The sequence below is a fragment of the Onychostruthus taczanowskii genome, unplaced genomic scaffold (genome assembly GCF_017590055.1).
Source record: "Onychostruthus taczanowskii isolate IOZ18803 unplaced genomic scaffold, ASM1759005v1 scaffold19, whole genome shotgun sequence".
Classification (NCBI taxonomy): domain Eukaryota; kingdom Metazoa; phylum Chordata; class Aves; order Passeriformes; family Passeridae; genus Onychostruthus; species Onychostruthus taczanowskii.
The window spans coordinates 7413806-7433858 of record NW_024499128.1 but is presented as its reverse complement, the minus strand read 5'-3'; the positions used below and the strand labels follow the sequence as shown (position 1 = coordinate 7433858).

The 20053-nt window shown below is 39.3% G+C and overlaps 1 protein-coding gene across 3 annotated transcripts in view; it reads right to left on the bottom strand.

Annotated features, from left to right (window-relative positions):
• The window catches only part of LOC121334459 (transformation/transcription domain associated protein), a 76658-nt gene that overhangs the window by 2849 nt on the left and 53756 nt on the right, over nucleotides 1-20053 (bottom strand). For all 3 annotated transcript variants that reach the window (XM_041401632.1, XM_041401634.1, XM_041401633.1), the window contains 9 exons: nucleotides 17860-18061; nucleotides 16564-16728; nucleotides 13708-13798; nucleotides 12045-12244; nucleotides 11028-11289; nucleotides 4326-4551; nucleotides 3730-3947; nucleotides 2827-3011; nucleotides 485-688 (listed from right to left, as the gene is read on the bottom strand). In XM_041401632.1, the coding sequence (XP_041257566.1) occupies nucleotides 485-688; nucleotides 2827-3011; nucleotides 3730-3947; nucleotides 4326-4551; nucleotides 11028-11289; nucleotides 12045-12244; nucleotides 13708-13798; nucleotides 16564-16728; nucleotides 17860-18061 (1753 nt within the window). The remainder of the gene's footprint in view (nucleotides 1-484; nucleotides 689-2826; nucleotides 3012-3729; nucleotides 3948-4325; nucleotides 4552-11027; nucleotides 11290-12044; nucleotides 12245-13707; nucleotides 13799-16563; nucleotides 16729-17859; nucleotides 18062-20053) is intronic.

Genomic DNA, 20053 nt, shown 5'->3' with positions numbered 1-20053 from the left:
CTTTTTTAAGGTGGCAAACCCCATTTTAAATATCGTCTTAAAACAGAAAAATCATGATTAATAGGAGTTGTAGCTTGATGGATATGCTCAAAAGAGAATGTATTTGAAAAGGGGTATAGCCCTTTAAGAAAATGAAGCTCTGTATTTTATTTTTCTTACACCTAACTGATTTAATACAAAGCTATTTTGAAAGCAATATATTTGAAAGAAGACTATAAAGAGAGACTTATCAGTCATTTACATGAAGAGTTCAAATATCTAAGAACAATTTCATAAAGTTCTAAACTCTCACCACAGAAGGCAGCATTGATGTCCACAGGGACTGCAGGTTAAAGTACTCCCTCCAGGATGTGCAATCACACAGAAATAAAAAGCCTACTGAAATGCACTGATAATTATCTATATTGAACTTGGACTCATTTCAAAAGCACAGTGCAAATACCCACCTGATCCCAGACGAGAGAATGAGCAAACTGAAGCATACCTGGGCAATCTGCAGCATCTCAGGGTTGAGCCTGTTCAGGTGAAAGATGAATTCTGCAAAGCCAATGAGGGCTAGCTGGATGGTGAACATCTTCCGGAAGGTCCAGTAATCCGTGGCGTTGGGGAAGGTGTGCAGAGCCCACTCCTTGAGCATGCTGCGAGGCACCATGTTACTCTGCACCTCCTTCAGGATGTCTCTGAGAACCTGCACAGCAAAAGGGTTACTTGGAAAAAGGCATTTTTAATGCACTTCTTAGCAACAGACAAATCGACCTAAAGCAACCAACAATCTGCTCGTAATTGCTGTATCTCGTTTTAGGAAAATAAAAACAAAAAAAAAAGAAAAATCTACCAAAATATTTAATTACTATAGCATATACTAGGCCTAATTAGTTAGAAAAAGAAGGATCTGTTCTGTAACACCAGAAAGCAGGATAGTCATGTTGAGTTCAATTAAAGGTCTGTTAAAGTTTCAAATGTAAGAATTCTGAAAATAGAAACAAGTGTTACACAGCACTTCCATTTTTATTTTGTAACCAAGTCTGAGAACTGTTTAGACTGTGTCTGAAATACATATTTACTGTGTATTTTCTAATAGCTGTATTTGGAATGGGACTGGCATTTTATCTATGAATTTGCACTAGCCCTAACTGAAAAAAAAAACACCATAAAACCACCTTATACATCACAACTGGTTGTTTGGTGGAGGTTACAGAGAGAGAGCTTTGCTCTTTCTGAGTACTTCATTTATTAGGTGAGATTGCCCAACTACTTCTGTTTGGCTTGGATGAATGGATCCACTGGCAATTTTAAGAGAAATAATAGAAGAACATGGGAAGCCTGCCTCACATACCATGCTGTAGCTTCTTATGTAAATTAGAAATGCTGCTTCCCATGCTGTCAATTAATTATATTTAAAGCACTAAACAAGAGAGCAAAAAAAAAAAAAAAAAAAAATCAATCAGCACCCTGCCTGTTTTCAGTTGCATTTACCCAAAACAACTTCCAGCAATACAAATACAGTTTTTTTTAAATCAAATATCATTCCAAGATCACCTAAAACTCTGAAGAGATATAGAGTTCTCATTATGCAAAGTCAAAACACATGCAAAAAATCGAACCATCACCCAGGCACTGTGTACCTGTCTGACATCTAATGACATCTACCAAACACACACATCCCTGCTAAGCTGAACTGCCTTTAAAAGACAGGCTCTGCTCAATATTTCAATATTTTCTATAGACAACCTTTTAGCAAAGTCCTACCTTTATATATAACAATAACTTATATCTGCTACCTCTTTTCTAAACTCCAAAATATTCTGTTATTTAGTATATAATGAACTTCCTAAATTCTGAAGAAGCTCTGGGGGGATTTGCCAAGGCACAGCAGAGTGCTGGGGAAAGCCTGGGATGAAATTGGGCAGGGCAGGGTGCTGGGGAAAGCCTTGGATGGAATTGCCCAGGGATGGAATTGCCTGGGCAGGGCAGGGTGCTGGGGAAAGCCTGGGATGAAACTGGGCAGGGCAGGGTGCTGGGGAATGCCTTGGATGGAATTGGGCAGGGCAGGATGCTGGGGAAAGCCTTGGATGGAATTGCCCAGGGATGGAATTGCCTGGGCAGGGCAGGGTGCTGGGGGAAGCCCTGGATGACATGGCCCAGGGATGGAATTGCCCACGTAGGGCAAGGTGCTGGGGAAAGCCCTGGATGAAATGACCCAGGGACAGAATTGCCCAGGGCAGGGCAGGGCTCAGGGCACAGCATTGGATGGAAGTGCCCGGGGGGAGGCAGGGCAGGGCTCAGGGCACAACCCTGGATGGAAGTGCCCGGGGCAGGGAAGCGCAGGGCTCAGGGCACAGCCCTGGATGGAAGTGCCCGGGGCAGGGCACAGCAGGGCACAGTAGGGCTCAGGGCACAGCCCTGGATGGAGTTGTCCGGGGCAGGGCAGGGCTCAGGGCACAGCCCTGGATGGAAGTGCCCGGGGCAGGGCACAGCAGGGCACAGTAGGGCTCAGGGCACAGCCCTGGATGGAAGTGCCCGGGGCAGGGCACAGCAGGGCTCAGGGCACAGCCCTGGATGGAAGTGCCCGGGGCAGGGCACAGCAGGGCACAGCAGGGCTCAGGGCACAGCCCTGGATGGAATTGTCCGGGGCAGGGCAGGGCTCAGGGCACAGCCCTGGATGGAAGTGCCCGGGGCAGGGCAGGGCTCAGGGCACAGCCCTGGATGGAAGTGCCCGGGCAGGGCAGGGCAGGGCACAGCAGGGCTCAGGGCACAGCCCTGGATGGAAGTGCCCGGGCAGGGCACAGCAGGGCACCCCCCTGTGCTGACCCCGTGCTGCAGTACCTGGTGACTGGCCTGCGTGCCCCGGGCCTGCACCGTGGCCAGCCGGTCGTAGTAGCGGGAGATGGGGTTGTCGTGCTCGATGCCCTTCTTGGCGCAGCGCTGTTTGTAGATCTCCACCAGGGACAGCGAGGAGGGGTTGTCCTCCACCAGCCGCATCTGCGGGGACACCGCCACCACCCGCGGCACTGCACACGGGGCGGGGCACAGAGCAAAGCAAATCTGAGTTCATCAGAGCCCAAAGGCTGACGCACCAGCCCTCAAAACACAACCCTGATAATCAGCGGGAGCCTATCAACAGAAAACTTTAATGCTGTGCTCATAACTAATTTATGAGCTCAGCTAAAAAAGAATTAAAGTAAGGGTTTTTTTTTTAATCTTAGTAGAAATATCAGTGGTATTTAAAAAAAAAAATTGAGTATTCATCATTCTTCCTATTTTTCTTTACCTTCAGGAAAGAGGGTAACACTTTGTTTAGATGAAATTCAGCAGCAAAAATAAAAAGTATTTCTTCAGTGTTATGTGGAAGACAAAAAAGAAATTCAATATTCCTACATCACAACTCAGGGAGAAAAGGTTTTGTTCTGTCCCTCTTCAGTTGTCTCTCAAAGTTTGCTATGAAGTATGTGTGGCCATTTCCACACCAACAGGCCCAGTGGGCATCCCTGCCTCAAATATTCACAAATGCACTTGATATCATAAACAAGGCACATAAGCATTTCTAAAAACACCCCAGACCCCACACAATGAGCTGCACTCCCCCAGAGGGGTGCTACAGCTCCAAACAAGACGAACCACCCAGACAGATGTGAATTTACCTTCTGAATATTCAAAAACCTCCAGCCATTATAACCCTTGAGCGCAACTTACATTTAAAAACAACACAGCTCTGTCTCTTTTCAGTACCTGTGAAGAACAAATGTCTTTTGGTGGTCTCCTTCCTCTTCTCCAGGCAGGGGTTGAGGAGGCGGAGCAGCTGCAGGACGCGCTCCTCGCGGCGCGACTCCGTCAGGCAGGCGTCGTTCATCACCAGGTAGGGGTAGATCTTCCCGTTGTGCCCGCGGATGTACAGCCTGCGGGCGGCCGTGTTGTGCTTCTGCACTATCTCCACCCTGGGCATGAACCTGCCAGGAGCATTCAGAGAGAGCTTGGTGACTCTTTTGAACAACAGCATCTCCAGTGATTACGATCAACTCACAGCATTGTACAAGAAAACCAAATCCGCTCTGAACAGTGCAGGTGTTTAGTGATCAAACGTAAAGTTATTGAAGGAGGATAAATTAAAAAGGTCTTACACCCAAGTTTGACTACATATGTATATGTATATATGTAATACACATATATAAAATATTTATCTACTATAAAATCTCTATCTACTTTTGCAGAGTGGATGGATGGATGGATGGATGGATGGATGGATGGATGGATGGATGGATGGATGAGGCTTTAATTTTCTTCTCTGTTTCCAGAATTACAGCTACCAAAGGGAATTTTTAGGTTACCTTGCTATCTTGATGTAGTAATGTGTTGGCTTTGGCATAAGGAATTCTCCAGGTATCTCTACTTCTGCAGTTTGAGCTGAGAAGTTACTTAGAAAGCGGCACTTTTCCTCTATGAGGAAGAACTTTGGAAGCTGTTTAGTTTTGGCCTCCAGAATTTTGATCCATTTCTTTAGTTTGGAGATAAGGTTGTGGAGTTTCATCGATCCTGGCACACTGAAGTCAAAATCTAAAAAAAAAAAAAAAAAAAGCCAAACAAAAACAAATCACCCAATTCAGTAGTGCAAGCCCAACACTCACACTCCCACTAATCTGAACTGCCTTTAAAAGACAGGCTCTGTTGAATATTTCAATTTTCTATAGAAAACCTTTTTGCAAAGTCCTAGCATTATATAGAATAATGACTTAAACCTGTCAGAATCTGCTACTTCTTTTCTGTATACAACTCTAAAATATTCTGTTATTTAGTACATAACAAACTGCCTAAGATTTTCCTCTTTTAGAGTCACACAAACATTGAAAAGCATATAGTGAAAAATTTAAATACTATTACTGTATTGAATTCTCTATATACTGCAACCAGACATACTGCATAGAAAGAAAGCACTAACACCCCAAATTATTACATCAGACCACTCAGTGGAAGATGAAAAGTAGGCTTACTTTACAGCACTATAATTTTCTACCTGTTTCATTAAGTCACTTATTTATTTAAAATAAGTGGAGACTTTTTACTCCCATAACAAATGAAAGAGCCCCAACTGAGGATACAATGTAGAATCCATGAGGAACTGCAGGACAAATAAGAAAATTGTTATTATTACTATTCTCAACTGCAAGAAAATTCTTATTCTTTCCTTAGACAACAACTGAAAGACACTACAAGAAGAACAGCCACAGAAGCCCAAGAAAAATGACAATATTATGCAGCCTGCTCTTTCCACTGCAATGTCAACAGTACCACAGAGTGAGAATATCTCCTTTAATCCACATGCAGGTGAAGAAGGAACTTTCTCAAGGTCAATATATGGACTTCAGTACATTATGCAAGGAATTCTGTAACAGAAATCACTGCAATACTGAGCATTTTCTGGGCCACACCAACACCATCTTCCCAACACTGCTCTCACTACAGTTTCAGACAAAGCAAATAATAAATAAATAAATTTCTTTGAATTTCCCAAAAGAGGGAAAATGAATAAACCACACACATGAAATGATGGCTCAGCACTTCAGTGCCACAACAATGAAAGATTAAACACACTTGGATAAGAAGACAAACTGCTCTCTGTAAACCTCGTTAGTTATGGCATCCCAAACTATGCAAGTTAACCAACAGACTTGAATTTTTAACTCTTCTTCACTCCCTAGAAGATGCCATTTTGAGCTCAACATGTTTCAAGTGAAAAAGCAACTGAAAAAAAACCCAGAATGACAATTAAGTACTTCTGAGTTTTACAGCTAGAGCAGAACAGAATCTTCAGTATTATTCAACACAGTGGTAAATTAAGACTTAAAAATTAGTTTAAATTTTCTTGCAGAACCTCCATTTCAGTATGTCATATACACTCAATATTTTCCTAAGTTGAAAAAAATACCAAAAAACAAACAAACATGAGCACTGTTCAGAAAATTTGACCACATAAATATGCTACAAGCATCTGCCTGCAAGTGTGCCAAGAGTGAATTAAGTATGTGCACACAGCAATTACTGCATTATGAAAGTTTTTTCAACCACAATTAAACCACTCAAAACTCTGTTTTGTAAGTCCAAAAGACTTACTCCTACAAACAATTTAAAATATTCATTTAGTCAGCAGAGTTCCTGTCATTCTACACATACACTCTCCTACGTTCTTTTCTTTAATCCAGGATTCTAATGCCAAATAAAACAATGCACTTCAGGATTGCTTTCATTTTGCTCTTCTATTACTCAAATAAATATCAGAGAACATGTAACTCAACATATTTCACTGTGTATCCACCATAAACTGACATGCTAAAACCTTTCAGTGAAAGACCTAAGTTTACCAGCCTAAAACAGAGCAAAAAGCCAGCTCATACAAAATCCTTTCCACTTCTGTAAGAAAAAAAGTCTATAATGAAAAATACAGTTTCATATTTATGGATGTAATATTCCCTTTTCTTTTTCTGCCTGCTGTGGGCAGTGCATCTACTGCAATATCACTGTAAAATACTCTTATTAAAATCCCAAGCCTACCCTCTAGTGAGCAGTGGGAGTAAATCATTTCATCAAAGTGGCAAAATTATTGCATCATTTATCTCCCAAATCTCTGAAGTGCAGGAAAGTACCCACAAACTGCAACTAGTTTTTGTGCTAATGTGAATCAGCCAAGAGGTAAAAGCATGTATCAATATATTTTCCTTAGAAAAAAAAAGTCACCACAAGAGCAGCTCTAGTTTGCTGAATGCCTATTTTAGGGTTTTTGTTGTTCTTTTGTTTCCCAGTGGCAGATGGGAAACACAGAGAGTTCAATTAGTCTTTCTGCTCGTGTCACAGAGAACCCATCTGAGAAGAAAAATCACTTCAGCTGGAACAAAGGGAAATACAAGACCAAACATTATTTGTGTACAAAGTCCCTCTGCTTTGCAGACATCTTAATCTATATAAACAGTGGTATTGTCTAAAAAAAAAAAATCCATTCCTTCAGTATTTAGTACTGGAAAACACCTTTCTCAAGCTAACACACACTGGTCTGAAGTACCTCACTACTTGCACCACCTATTTCCAAAAAGGACGGGAAGCTTTCCCCCTCATCCTTAATAGGGATTTTCACAGAAGGCCATGGCAGAGACTGCAGTGGATGCAGTTTGCTCTCTCTTCTCAATGCTGCTGAAGTTTCTTGCCACTCTCAATGGAAGGAGAAATGGGGAACAATCTTCTCCCCAGACCTAAAAAAAATCCTGATGCCTCTTAACACACTTGGATTGAAGGCTGTACCAGCACACCTCAGGAGGAAACATCAAAACCACACTTGAGTAGCAAAATTAGAGTATCAAATCCTCTGTCCCCCCCAGTCCCCTTGACCTACACCACATTAACATGGCATTAAGAAAACAAAGAATACCTCCAAACTAAGACTCCAGAACTATATAAAAAAAAACTTATGCTACACTGGAAGAAAATAGTTCTGATCAAAGGCAACAGGCTATTAATGCTGTTAGAGCAAGAAACCATTCATTTGAAGATTTTAAAGATAATTCTGACCATAGGAAAAGCCTGATTCCATTAAAGGTTCACATCTCAAGAATCTCCAGCTAAAAAGCCAAGACACTAATCATGTAAGGTGTCCCTGAGGACTGAGTGGCAAGCTTAGTTTCATGGAGCAGGACAATTCTTTATGCCCATGACATTGAAGAAGATCCAAGCATTCTCCAAAATTGAAGTGCTGTCTTGCTTTTGAAGCTATTATTCAAACATTTACATATTCTGCTTCCCAAAACTTCTCTCCAATCTCACAAGAACTTTTGGAAAAAAAAACAGTAAAGATGAAAAATCTCAGTGAGAGGAAAGCAGAAATATGGAAGAGGACTTCTGGTTTATCACTCAGCTCCAGAAAACCAAGACTGCATGTACCAGACACCAAGGTCAAATATCATACATCTCTTTATCTGGATTTTCTGCATAACATCCTGTTACCTAAAAATTACAATGGAAGCAAAGAAAGAGCTACCAAAGTACACAATGCTCACTCTTGAGCAAAAGGAAACAAAACCCTCAAAAAGGCTGAAAATGAACAGAGCTCTTCCCCCTGTCCCCTCCTAACAGTTCAGAGCCACACTTGGGTTTCAAGAGCTTCCTCCTGACTAGCACACCAGCACAGCGAAGGATTCATTGTGCTGGGGCACAGAGTCTCAAGGAAATTACCATGCCCTTCAAGGGGGTATTTTGGAGCTCTCCATTCATATTCAGCTTGAGAGTAGAGATGGTTGCAGAAAGAAGCTGATCCAAACTCTAAACTATCATCTGCCCACAAAAGGACAATTGAGGCAGCTTTTCTGCTGTTTCACTGCTGAGAGAGCTCTCAAAGGGAGCATTTTTCAGCATTTTCTTTTCTTTGATGTCAAAAGGTTTAGCAGAAAAGGAAAGAACAAAGAACAGATGGTCAAAGAACTGTGCATTTCAAGTTCTAGAAAAAAAATTCAAAGTAAAATTTGTTTTTATAATATAACATTAGGATAGATAAAGATGACCTATCACAGCTCCAACAGTCCAGACTGCTACAGACAAAGAATTCAGAATATAAGAAATGGTGTGAGTCTCCAGTGGCTCCAAACAGGAATCAAAACACATTCTGATGTTGATGGAAAGGATTATGCAACCACACCCTGCTTAAAGTGTCTATAAACCATAGCTGTCAACATTAATCTGGGAATAACTGACAAAAAGTTTACTCCAAGACAGCTCCTTAGCTTGGACGCTTTTGAAATGAAAGGCAACCACTGTAATTATCTGTCCATCATCCAAATGCAACTGATACTGAGAACAGGAAAAACAAACATGAACATTGTGGTGTGACAGAAGGACACATCAGGCATATTCTACAATTGGTTTCTTGTAATGTTTAAAAAACCCTTGCAATCTTCAGTACAGTAATTACAATCCTATTCAGTTATTTACATACATTTTACTGTTATTGCAAAATCAATAAAAAACTTATTTTCATTTTCTGCATAACGAATTAAATCACAGAAATTATTAAATATGCTGATTGGTTTAATTTCTTCTGTTTTCCCACATTTAATTTGTAAATATAAACACTGAATGTAATAGATTAAAATAAAATCTAATCCAACACTAAGCAAAATAATTATGTGTATCCTGCAGACATTCATATTTCATTGCACTTGAAAAATAAAACATGAAATCTTCAAATAAAAGAAAGTAATTACTGTTACTTAACTGAAGTTTACTAAGAAACACTTTGCATTTGATGACTTTACATGATTTTTATGACCAGGCCTATGTCATACTTTGGTTTATATGTTGTTCCATATAATTTTTTAATTAAGAGAGAACATCTGAAAACCTTAACAGCCATTTATATATCACAAAGATATGCAAAAAATAAAAACAGCATAAAAAATACTGGAAATCCTCTCCACTTTTTAACTAAAAGTGGTAACTGAATCATAATTAAGCTTTCTTAAATGTTTCTCTAGAAATGTTTTGAAATATTACTTCAGATATTGCAGACTGTAGTCTGGCGTTGTATTTACTTTTCCTTTACACCTTGGAAACTCCAGAGCTCTCTGATGCTCACAGGAAAGGAAGTAGGAGCTACTGTGACAGACCAAAAATAACTCAAATCCAACCAAGCATATCAACAACACTTACAGCAATAAATAAGTGGCTATACCACTGTTGCAATGTAAAGACTATAAACCATGATTAAAAACCAAAATCAAGTCCAAACTTGCATTTAATGTAGAGGTATTTAGCTGGAAGGGATCTACAACAACCATCCCCAGATCCCTGATCCAGGGCTGCTCTCCTCTCACCATTACACCTGTACCTGCCATTATTCCTCTTCTCTAGGTACAGAATCCAGTACTTGGACTGGCGAAATTTCACCCCATTAATCATTATACAATGATTTTTTTCCCCCCTGTACGCTCCCATTAAAGGCACACAAAGTGTTCCTACTTCCATTTCCCTCCCTAGTACACTTCATCCAGTAAAAATTTAATCATATGGTTCAGGACTTTCATTATCTGCTGTCATGCAACTGCTGTGCCTCAGAAAGGACACCGTGCAATGCATGGCGTGCACGAGGTATGTAGGTCACTTCTACAACTCAGTCACTTCCACAGGATTCCCATCAGTTCCCTTACTTTCACAATATTATCAGCAAAATGCTTGAAAAAACACCCCAAGTCTACTTGTCAAACACTCTCAGTTACGTTTAAAGAAAAGCCAAGGAATTTATGCAAAACTCAAAATTCTGGCAACCCAAAACACTTTCTGTCAGGTATGAGCTGCGTGGCCTTAACACATTTCACCAAACAAATCAAGCTTGTAAACAAGGTTTTGTTAAGAATTTCAAATCAAGATCAGATACTCAGATATGTAACCACTGGTTAAAAGAAAATGAATGAAGCAAAAAAGCTACTTCCCTTAAGTATCTTTTTTTATTAGATCTGATTAAAGTTATTGATTCAATTTACCAATGATGTAAATTTGGGTAATAGAATTTTTATAATCTAGTTACCCAAAACACTAAAGTAATCTTACTCATCAGAAGTAGGCTGTTTTAAAGACTTCACATAAAATCATCAGTTTGGAGTTCTGGGGTGAAAATTTCATTAAATTCTGGCATCACAGAGAGTCAGAGATCATTATTGTCCCTCACACACAGCCAGCAGTTCTGTTCAAATTGCAAAAACATTACACTGAAGTAATCTAATTTATCTTTAAACACATATGTGATCAAACCACAGTTTTCAATAATAAAAATACAACAATATATTTATTCTCTAGGTTGATGTCTGTTTCCCATTTGAAGTACATTTATTACTGCACAAAAGACAGGAAAAAAACATTTTCAGGTTTGCTGAATGACAGGAAAGTACCATTTTCTAAATTTTCTCTCAGGAAAGAAAGCAGAATGCCCTCACAGCTGAACTGTGGGGGGAAATTTTCTTGAGATTAAAAACAACATTTAAAAACATTTAAACATTTACCTGTTGTAAATTGGCCTTTTAACTTCTGGAACACGGGGTCTTGAGCTGTTGCCTGTGCTCTCCTAGCTAGTGACTCTGAGGCTGCACTAGAGAACATGGTGGACACATTAGAGACATTCTCAAGACCTACTCCAAAGGTGCTGACTAACTTCTTGACAAAATTCAGTGTATGAGGAGTGATTTTGGCATCTGAAACGGCTCCACTTTTCTCAAAGGCAACAGAGTAGCACTTGGCCAAGCCCTGCTGCAGTTGTCTGAGCACCTAAGAATGAAAAACAGAAAAAAACAAAATAGTCAGGAAGATCAGGCCTTCTGATTTGACACCAAATATTCATTCCCAGTGCATTTTATATAGTAGAATTATGCTCTCAGAAATATCTGCTTAAAGCTCTACTATTAAACTGCATCAGAGGGTCAATCAGAATGACAGCACTGAATTTCATTAGCGTTGCAAACAAACAAACTGAGCAGGGGAAATGCTGCTTCACAGAGGACAACTTGCTCTTTCAACAGCAGGTAACTTTTAGATTTCATATTTTGAGATCTATGAAAAAAAAGGTGACATGAGGAAACCTTCAAATAAACACTGTGCTAGGCAGACAGAACAGTAGTCCAACACTTTGGGAGGCAAGGAACAGCAGAGTGGCAGGTCCATCTGCTCTCTGTTGCAATGCAAATTTCAGGTAACAATCACCACCTGTCACAGACCACCAGATCAAAAAGGAAACTGGTATCTCTGACACTTAGCGTAAGAATATACATTTTCAGTTAGTATGAGCAACAGCTTAAATCCTAGAGGCATTCATCACATTAACAGTTCTGCAAAACCCTTGTACTGCTTCCAGAAATAATCAAGATCCTGAAACTCCAATCAGAACAGTCAGTTCCACAAACATCAGTTTACTAATCAAAACAAACAGTTATGCTTTGATGTTTAAAATTAATTCTGGGTAAATATTTTGCAGTTAACTTTCCCTTAGATGATCCATACACTGAAGGTGCATTGAAGCCAAATACCTCCTCGTGCCAATTCTCTCTGAACCAGACCATCTGATCCACAATGCCTTCCAGAGAGGACAGAAGGGTCGGGTGCAATTCCCGCTGCATGTGCATGATCCTGCTGCATCTCCACATTGGGGCAGTGGCTCTGATGGGCCCGGGGTCTGAGGCAGAGTGGGACTGATTTCCAACTGAACTCGGCTGCTGTTGCCCTGAATCTGGAAAGTAAACATGAAAAAGGAAATAAGAATGACCTTTCATGAACTTGGTATGTGTCTGTTTGAAATAAAATAAATTGTTCCAAGAATTGGCTTGAGATTTACATTAAATATTAATTATGTATTCCTTACTGAGTTTCAGAAAGAAATTTTTTAGAAAGAAAATTGGGGTTTGTTAGAGAAAACTCTGCACCAAATGCTATTTAGTGGTACAGACTTCCCAACATTAAAGCAAAATAAACACTCTTCAAAAACACATAGGAGGTGTAGCTTTTACATCACCAACCTATACTCTTGAAGTAACAGACATTATTTCATATAGGATCAAACTATTTGAATTAGGTGTCATTTTTTCACAACCCTTTTGGGGAGACCTTCCACATATAACTAAAGAATAAATGTTTTGATGCCAACAACAGAAATTGCCATAGTCTGTATCTTTTAGGACAAACCATCCCTAGCATGACAACTCCATCAGACAGTGATTAAGCAGTTTTGCTTTATCAGATGACCCCCAGTAACTCACATAACCCACCCACCCAGCAGTGGTTTTTGGCAGAACCTACAGGGAAACATTTTAATATTGCTGGAAAAAATAAATTATGAGGGTATGTGGGCATCTCCTTCTGCAAAAGAGTACCCAAACAAAAATAAAACATTATTTAATTAGTGCCCTTTCAAATTTTATACAGAAGTTTAGTGAACTAATTCCCAAATGGAAAGGGCAATTAAATAAACAATGTACTTTGTAATAAAGAACACAGAACTGAAATGAGAGTTCTTCAAGTAGCTCTCCCAGGATTCCCAGGAAATTATGTGGGACAAAAGAACAACTAAATTCTGTGGAATCATTTGACAGAACTATTCCAGATGTGATTTGTTCTTGGGAAAACAGTTGTTGTGCAAGTTGCTGAATGCTTTCCCCATCTCCCAAACATTTCTCAAAGCCAGCATTGCTTTTATCTGGTATAATCTGAGATGCTCATTTTACTTGAAAATTCACCATAAGAAGGTATTATGGAGACACAATTTTTTTCAAGTGTGGCTCCTAAATGTTGCATGGTTCATGCTTCCAATAAAAATCAGTCAAGAGAATCTTAGAAAACAGTGACATTCTGTATTTGTAAACCAAGAATTTTCTACTTCTCCACAAATTTATCAAGAAAAACATCCAGTAAAGAACATGTGATTCTCAATAATTAAGGTGATATGACAATGAAGGGGATGGAATTCCTCTTGGTGAGTATTTTATGCAAGAAAATTCAAGACAGCTCAAGCCATCTGCAGGTTGAACTTGACAGAAACAAATCAATGCAAGCAGAGGTTATCAAGAGTTTTCTTCCTTAGCCTTGCTAAGCTGGTATGTTTTCTAGAGGATCTCTTCTCTCTGTAATATCCAGTGAAACTTAACCTAACAATTAAGTTCCAAAGAGTCCAAACAAATCCATGAGGACCAAACTCACCACTCTTGTAGCGCTCTCGCTGTTCTATCTTCAAGGTCAAATAGAGGGTCCTGATAGGGAAATAAACAGCCTGGGGATAGACTCTTCCCACCTATTTGGAGATACACATTTCTCAGTTAAGGAATACCGACTAGAGATCACATCAACACAGACAGATTCTCTTGTAAATGAGTCCAATTCAGGAATAATCAGCTCTTTGTGTTAAATAACAGCTTATGGAAATTAAAGATTCTTTCAGTAACAGGAACCCAAAGAGGATGAATTGGTAGCTCCCTGCACACACTGTTAAGACATTACCTAATTAGGGTTTCCAGATCATATTGCCTAATAAACCTGAAAGCAGCATAATGTCAGAGCTCCAGCTGGGCCAGCTCAAAGATCTTACTCATGTGCATAATGGAAGAAAATACAGACATAATGACAGCAGTTAGTCTTTAAATTAGGCCACAATTCCCAGCAAGCCCCACAATACTTGATAAGAAAGCCCATTAGAGAGTAACTTTACTCCACCTAATTGTGGCACTTAATGTAAGGGGATACCAACTGCACCCAAAATAAAACCAGGATTTTATGGCTTCCATTAAAAAAAACAACCCTAAAGAGATGTTGACATTCAGCATCCCATTTAAATCTGTAAATCTCAGTATCTGTTAAAGGAAAGAAACCATGTGTATACTACCTGCAATAGAGCACATCTTAAGACATCATTTGAGGCTTCTTCAGCCACAATTTTACTAAATCATAGATCCTTTCTCCATCCAAATGGATATGGTAAGTGGTGGAAATATAGCAATGGGATTGAAGCATTCAGTAATCTGATGTTTATGACAGATTGCTAAACTGACACACACATGCCTCATGCAGTAACTCAAAAGTTATTTGAAGAGAATTGTGGAGTTTTAAAACAGTAACACAGAAAATATGGTATTTTTTGATTTAATGCTTTTTCTATGTACCTGAAGTTTAAAGGTAAGACAAACAGGAGTATCTGTGATATTTACAAGTCTAAGCTCCAACTAGTGTATGACTTCTGAGCAAGCACTCACTTCTACAAATTTTATACAGATCTCAATAAATAAAAAAGTGTCTGCAAAGTGTTGAAATTAGTATTTTGTGCCAGAAGACAGTAGAGCACAGTGATGTTGCCAGACAATACCAAGCCATACCCATCAAAGTTTGCCTTACCTACGTTGGCATCTTAAGCTGCTTAGCAGCACAGTCTCTTCAAAGTTACATTTAAATTTTATGAAGAGGGAGGGAAGGGAACATGAGTAGCTCTGCACACACAGACATATCCAGAGCTGTGTTCACCCATGCCAACAGAAATGGACATTCTCTAGCTACAAAAGCTCACACCCTCAGAGGTCTGAAAGAGCAAGGACAGGGGATAGGATAAAAGGAACTCGGTCTCACAGGATCATAGAATACCCTGAACTGGAAGGGACCTTGCTTTTTGAGATATGGTCACCAATAGAGCACATCTTAAGACATCATTTGAGGCTTCTTCAGCCACAATTTTACTAAATCATAGATCCTTTCTCCATCCAAATGGATATGGTAAGTGGTGGAAATATACTAATGGGATTGAAGCATTCAGTAATCTGGTGTTTATGACAGATTGCTAAACTGACACACACATGCCTCATGCAGTAACTCAAAAGTTATTTGAAGAGAATTGTGGAGTTTTAAAACAGTAACACAGAAAATATGGTATTTTTTGATTTAATGCTTTTTCTATGTACCTGAAGTTTAAAGGTAAGACAAACAGGAGTATCTGTGATATTTACAAGTCTAAGCTCCAACTAGTGTATGACTTCTGAGCAAGCACTCACTTCTACAAATTTTATACAGATCTCAATAAATAAAAAAGTGTCTGCAAAGTGCTGAAATTAGTATTTTGTGCCAGAAGACAGTAGAGCACAGTGGCGTTGCCAGACAATACCAAGCCATACCCATCAAAGTTTGCCTTACCTACGTTGGCATCTTAAGCTGCTTAGCAGCACGGTCTCTTCAAAGTTACATTTAAATTTTATGAAGAGGGAGGGAAGGGAACATGAGTAGCTCTGCACACACAGACATATCCAGAGCTGTGTTCACCCATGCCAACAGAAATGGACATTCTCTAGCTACAAAAGCTCACACCCTCAGAGGTCTGAAAGAGCAAGGACAGGGGATAGGATAAAAGGAACTCGGTCTCACAGGATCATAGAATACCCTGAACTGGAAGGGACCTGCATGGTCAGAATTCCATATCTCAAAAAGCAAGAGGGGAGGGAAAGAAAGGAGTTCTGTGAGGAATTCAGCACAACAGCTGTCCCGTGCCACTTTCCAGGAAACAGTGGAGCAGTGCAGGCCTGGAATTCAGGTACTGTGAGAGCTTCCCATGGCCACCTGTGCATTAATGGGACTTCACAACTGTTTTATATCAACCAGAATGAACAAACACCAAAGCACTTTCAGAGTTTGCCCTTTAGCTACTAAAGCTAACCATTCTTTACTCCTATGTTACAAGCATTTTTAGTTATGTATTTTATGTGTTCTCATTCACAAAAATACATTAAATAGAATTCCAGAGGGAGAGCTATAATGCCTCATACAAATAGGAACACAGTTTCACTGGATTTAATCTCAGTAAGTAAAACTCACTTTATTTAAATAAAGTGAGCAAAACTCACTTTATGTAAATTTAAAATATCCTGCTTAAAAGCAGAAATTACCATTTTTTAACACATCAACAGTTGCAAACAATACAATTTTTAAAGCTTGGCATTTTTGTAATTTGCTTTAAAAATATTCATGTGTCACCTCACAAATGAAGATTACAGACCATAAAGAATTAGAGATTATCTTCAGCACCTGACTGATGAGGTTGAGCAGGAGTTTGCCCTCTGAGCCAACCAGGCAGGTCAGCAGCTGTGGGATCCAGGCCAGCCACTGGATGGGTGGGACACCAATACAGTACTTGTCCACTGCATCTGCCAAGGTGTTCTTGTCATCATCAAAACTCAGCAGCCAAAGAACCTAGAAGAGAATTTCGAGGCTCTCTCAGTGCTTAAATTTAAGACACATCAATCATTACAATGCACAAAAGCAGAGATATTTTATTAATAAGATTGTGGAGTCCTTGGAACTGTTAAAGCTGCCTCAAAGACAAGAGCTTCCATTCATTGTGCCTGGCCAATGCTATTTTTTCCCCTCAGAAATAATATTTAAAGGATGTAAAAAATAAATGTAAGTGTACTCCTTACAATGAAATAAGGCAGAAACGAGCAAACGAACATGACTGTATTCCAGAAATTCTTTGGGATTTTGGCTGGGGGTCTGGATAAAAATTTAGGCAATTTTATAGAACCTAAAATATGCAACTAAGATAAATGAACCTTGATACAACAACTTGATTATTTCTCTGGGTGTTCTTAATTATTTGAACTGTCCACCCCCAGTTTAATTTAAATGTAAATATATTAAGCATATTATATATTATATAAATATTTATATTAAAACTCATTAACTATTATGCAACCAGAAAGGGAGAATAATAAACTTCAGAGTGCTGTTGAGGCCACCTTTAATCTCAAACAATATTTTCTGTATTTGTTTCATGGTCAGAACAAATTGGTTCTTCCCTGGTCTGCTAAAATTTTTTCACTTTGTCCATGAGAGAGATCAAATATCCCCAAACTGAGAAACATACAACACAAATAGCTTTTTTTGGCCAAAATTTTGCTGAATTTCAGAGTAAAACTGTACAAAAAAGGCTCATCTGGAATAAAATGCAATACTTATGTAAACATCAATACTGTTTATCCATAGTAATGATAAACAGCCCTCAACATATGTTACTTTTTAAAGCACCAAAGGATGCCTTTTTGCAAGTATTCCACCACACTACGTAGTAGAAATGCTAGATGTGATTTGCCACTTTCCTCCTACAGAAAGGTTCCACATCTAAAGGAAAACCCAGACATCCCACTGACACTAAAAACCCCAAAATGCGTTACGAGCAATCACACACAGCCCCTCCATCTACATTAAAGCCTTCCCTCAGTAACTCTTTCTCTAATTGCAAAAACTTGAGTACTGAACATCATCCCAGCCCTCCCCAAGAGGGTGGAGCCCTGGTGTTTATTTTTTTAACAACCCAGACCTCACCTTTGCTAAGTATTTCCTGGATTTGCTCTCGTTCTGGTGGCGACAGGCGTGCAGGTAGCAGGTGATGGCAGACACCCCAAGGTGCAGCTGCCTCTCCTTCACAAAGATGTTCTCCAGGTAATCCCCCCACATGGCCCACGCTTTCACCAGCACGTCGTGCATTTGCACAGCTGCAGAAAAAGCTTTGTTTGCTTCTTCAGACCTGCGTGGTGACAAGTAGGAATGTGAGTTTTATATAGTTTAGTCACTGCTTGCTAGTGTAAATCAGATTTCTGATAGAGCAAGCAATTAGTTTCTTAATATTCAGTGATACTTTTGTTAAGTTCTCTAATAAGGTCCCTTACAACTGATTTGTCATTGCTTTCCTTAAAGTTCAGCACCAACAAAAGTAAATGCTTCATAATGAAAACAGTTTCGTAAGTGTTAAAAATCTCACATACTCCCTTAAAACAAGAAAGAAAACTCCAAGTACACTGCAGTGGAAACCCAAGCAGTGAAACTGGGGGAAAGAAGAGCAAATAATAACACAAGGGGAGTGAAGCAAAATCATTTAAACATGCTGTTCCCCTGGGCAGAAAAAGAATAAAGCAACACTGGGAAGATGTTATTTAAGTTATCTTTTAGAGGAATGGATCTTATTTAATTCCTTTTCCAGAGAAGTCATGAAAAAATTTATAATCAACATTTTCTGGAAACAGTCAGTTCCTCATCCCCACAGCTGTAAAAGTTTCTTTTTTTCCAACAGGAAAAGTGAAAGAATTTGAAGTTAACCACACAGTTCTGGGTAACTAAAAGATTATTTGTTTGTTACTTCTGAGGTTTTCTCCATGTTTCCTCAAGTGTCACAAGTCCAAAATTTGGCATGATTCATCTGAATATATATACAGCCCTGGAATCTGTGTTACTTCTTAGGCATAAAAATAAAGGATGAGAAAACTCACGTGAGCATTACCAAGAAGAAGAAACTTAAAGATTTTCAAGACTCTTTATAAACAGAAAGAGCTTCACTTCTCCCTTGCAGAGTAAGCACTGAAATAACCTATATCAAAGTAACATGATGCTTGTTTGACTCATTTTTTTAAACTACCTGCAATGTATTTTTAGCATAACAATATTAGCGTGGGGGATTGGAATACTAAATTAAAATGACCAGATACTGAGGCACGAATCTAAAAAGGAAAACAGTTTTGTCTGTCATGTGTTGGTTTTTGTGCTACATTCATGTCCTTGCTTTCAGAAGCTTCTTCAGCCTGGATGAAGGTTGGAAGTGAACCAGCCCAGCAGCAGCCTGATGGATGACTTTGTATCACTACTGCTCCTTTATAAGAAAGGGACTTCTCTGCCCGTTTTCTTTTCTCCCGCTCTACAATCCATCACTCTTGACACCTGAGGTGATATTTTTAAATGGTTTCTATCACCTTGCCCAGCCAATGGGCAGCACAGGAGGATGCAGGAACAGAGGTGACCTTTAACTTCAGTTTTGTTGACACACAGGTAATCAATCAGCAGTCCCATTTTCAGGTTCAACACTGCCACTGGTCCTAACTGAAAATTTCCTAAATTCCTGGCCTTAACTACAGTGCTAAAAAATGCTTTTGTGGCTTTTACTAAGATTAAGAAACTGTAAGTACATCAGAACCATATTTTTGAACAGAAACCATTATCCATTTTATCCTGAAGGAACAAACAGAGACAATTCTCTGCAAGAATTTTTTTAAATTTAACAATATGCGGGAGGCACACTTTCTTCTCTTTACATCTCAACTACAATTAAGCCAATGACCATGTAAAAGCCCAATGTACTTTCCATCCAAGTAATTGCATTCTGCCTATTTAAAATTCTCTTGCAGCCACAGAAGATATTCATCATTTCCTGACTTGAATTGCTATGTGAGGTTGCAGTGTACAGCTTGAGCCCTGATGGATTTCATTCTGTAAGTGGCCACAATGCAGTGGTAAAGGAATTATTCCACCCATATGTAACACATAGCAAAACTGTCATTAAATCCCCTGCCCACTAAGTGCTCTTGAAATTTGAAGGGGTCTTTTTGGCATCACCAAACAAAATTTGACTGATGAGATATTTATTTATTGAATTAAAGAGAGATCTTCCTCAGAATAGTAAAAAATGCCTGTCAGTGGAAAGCAAAACCATTACTGCCCTACAAGGCTTCAATATAGGACCAATCATTAC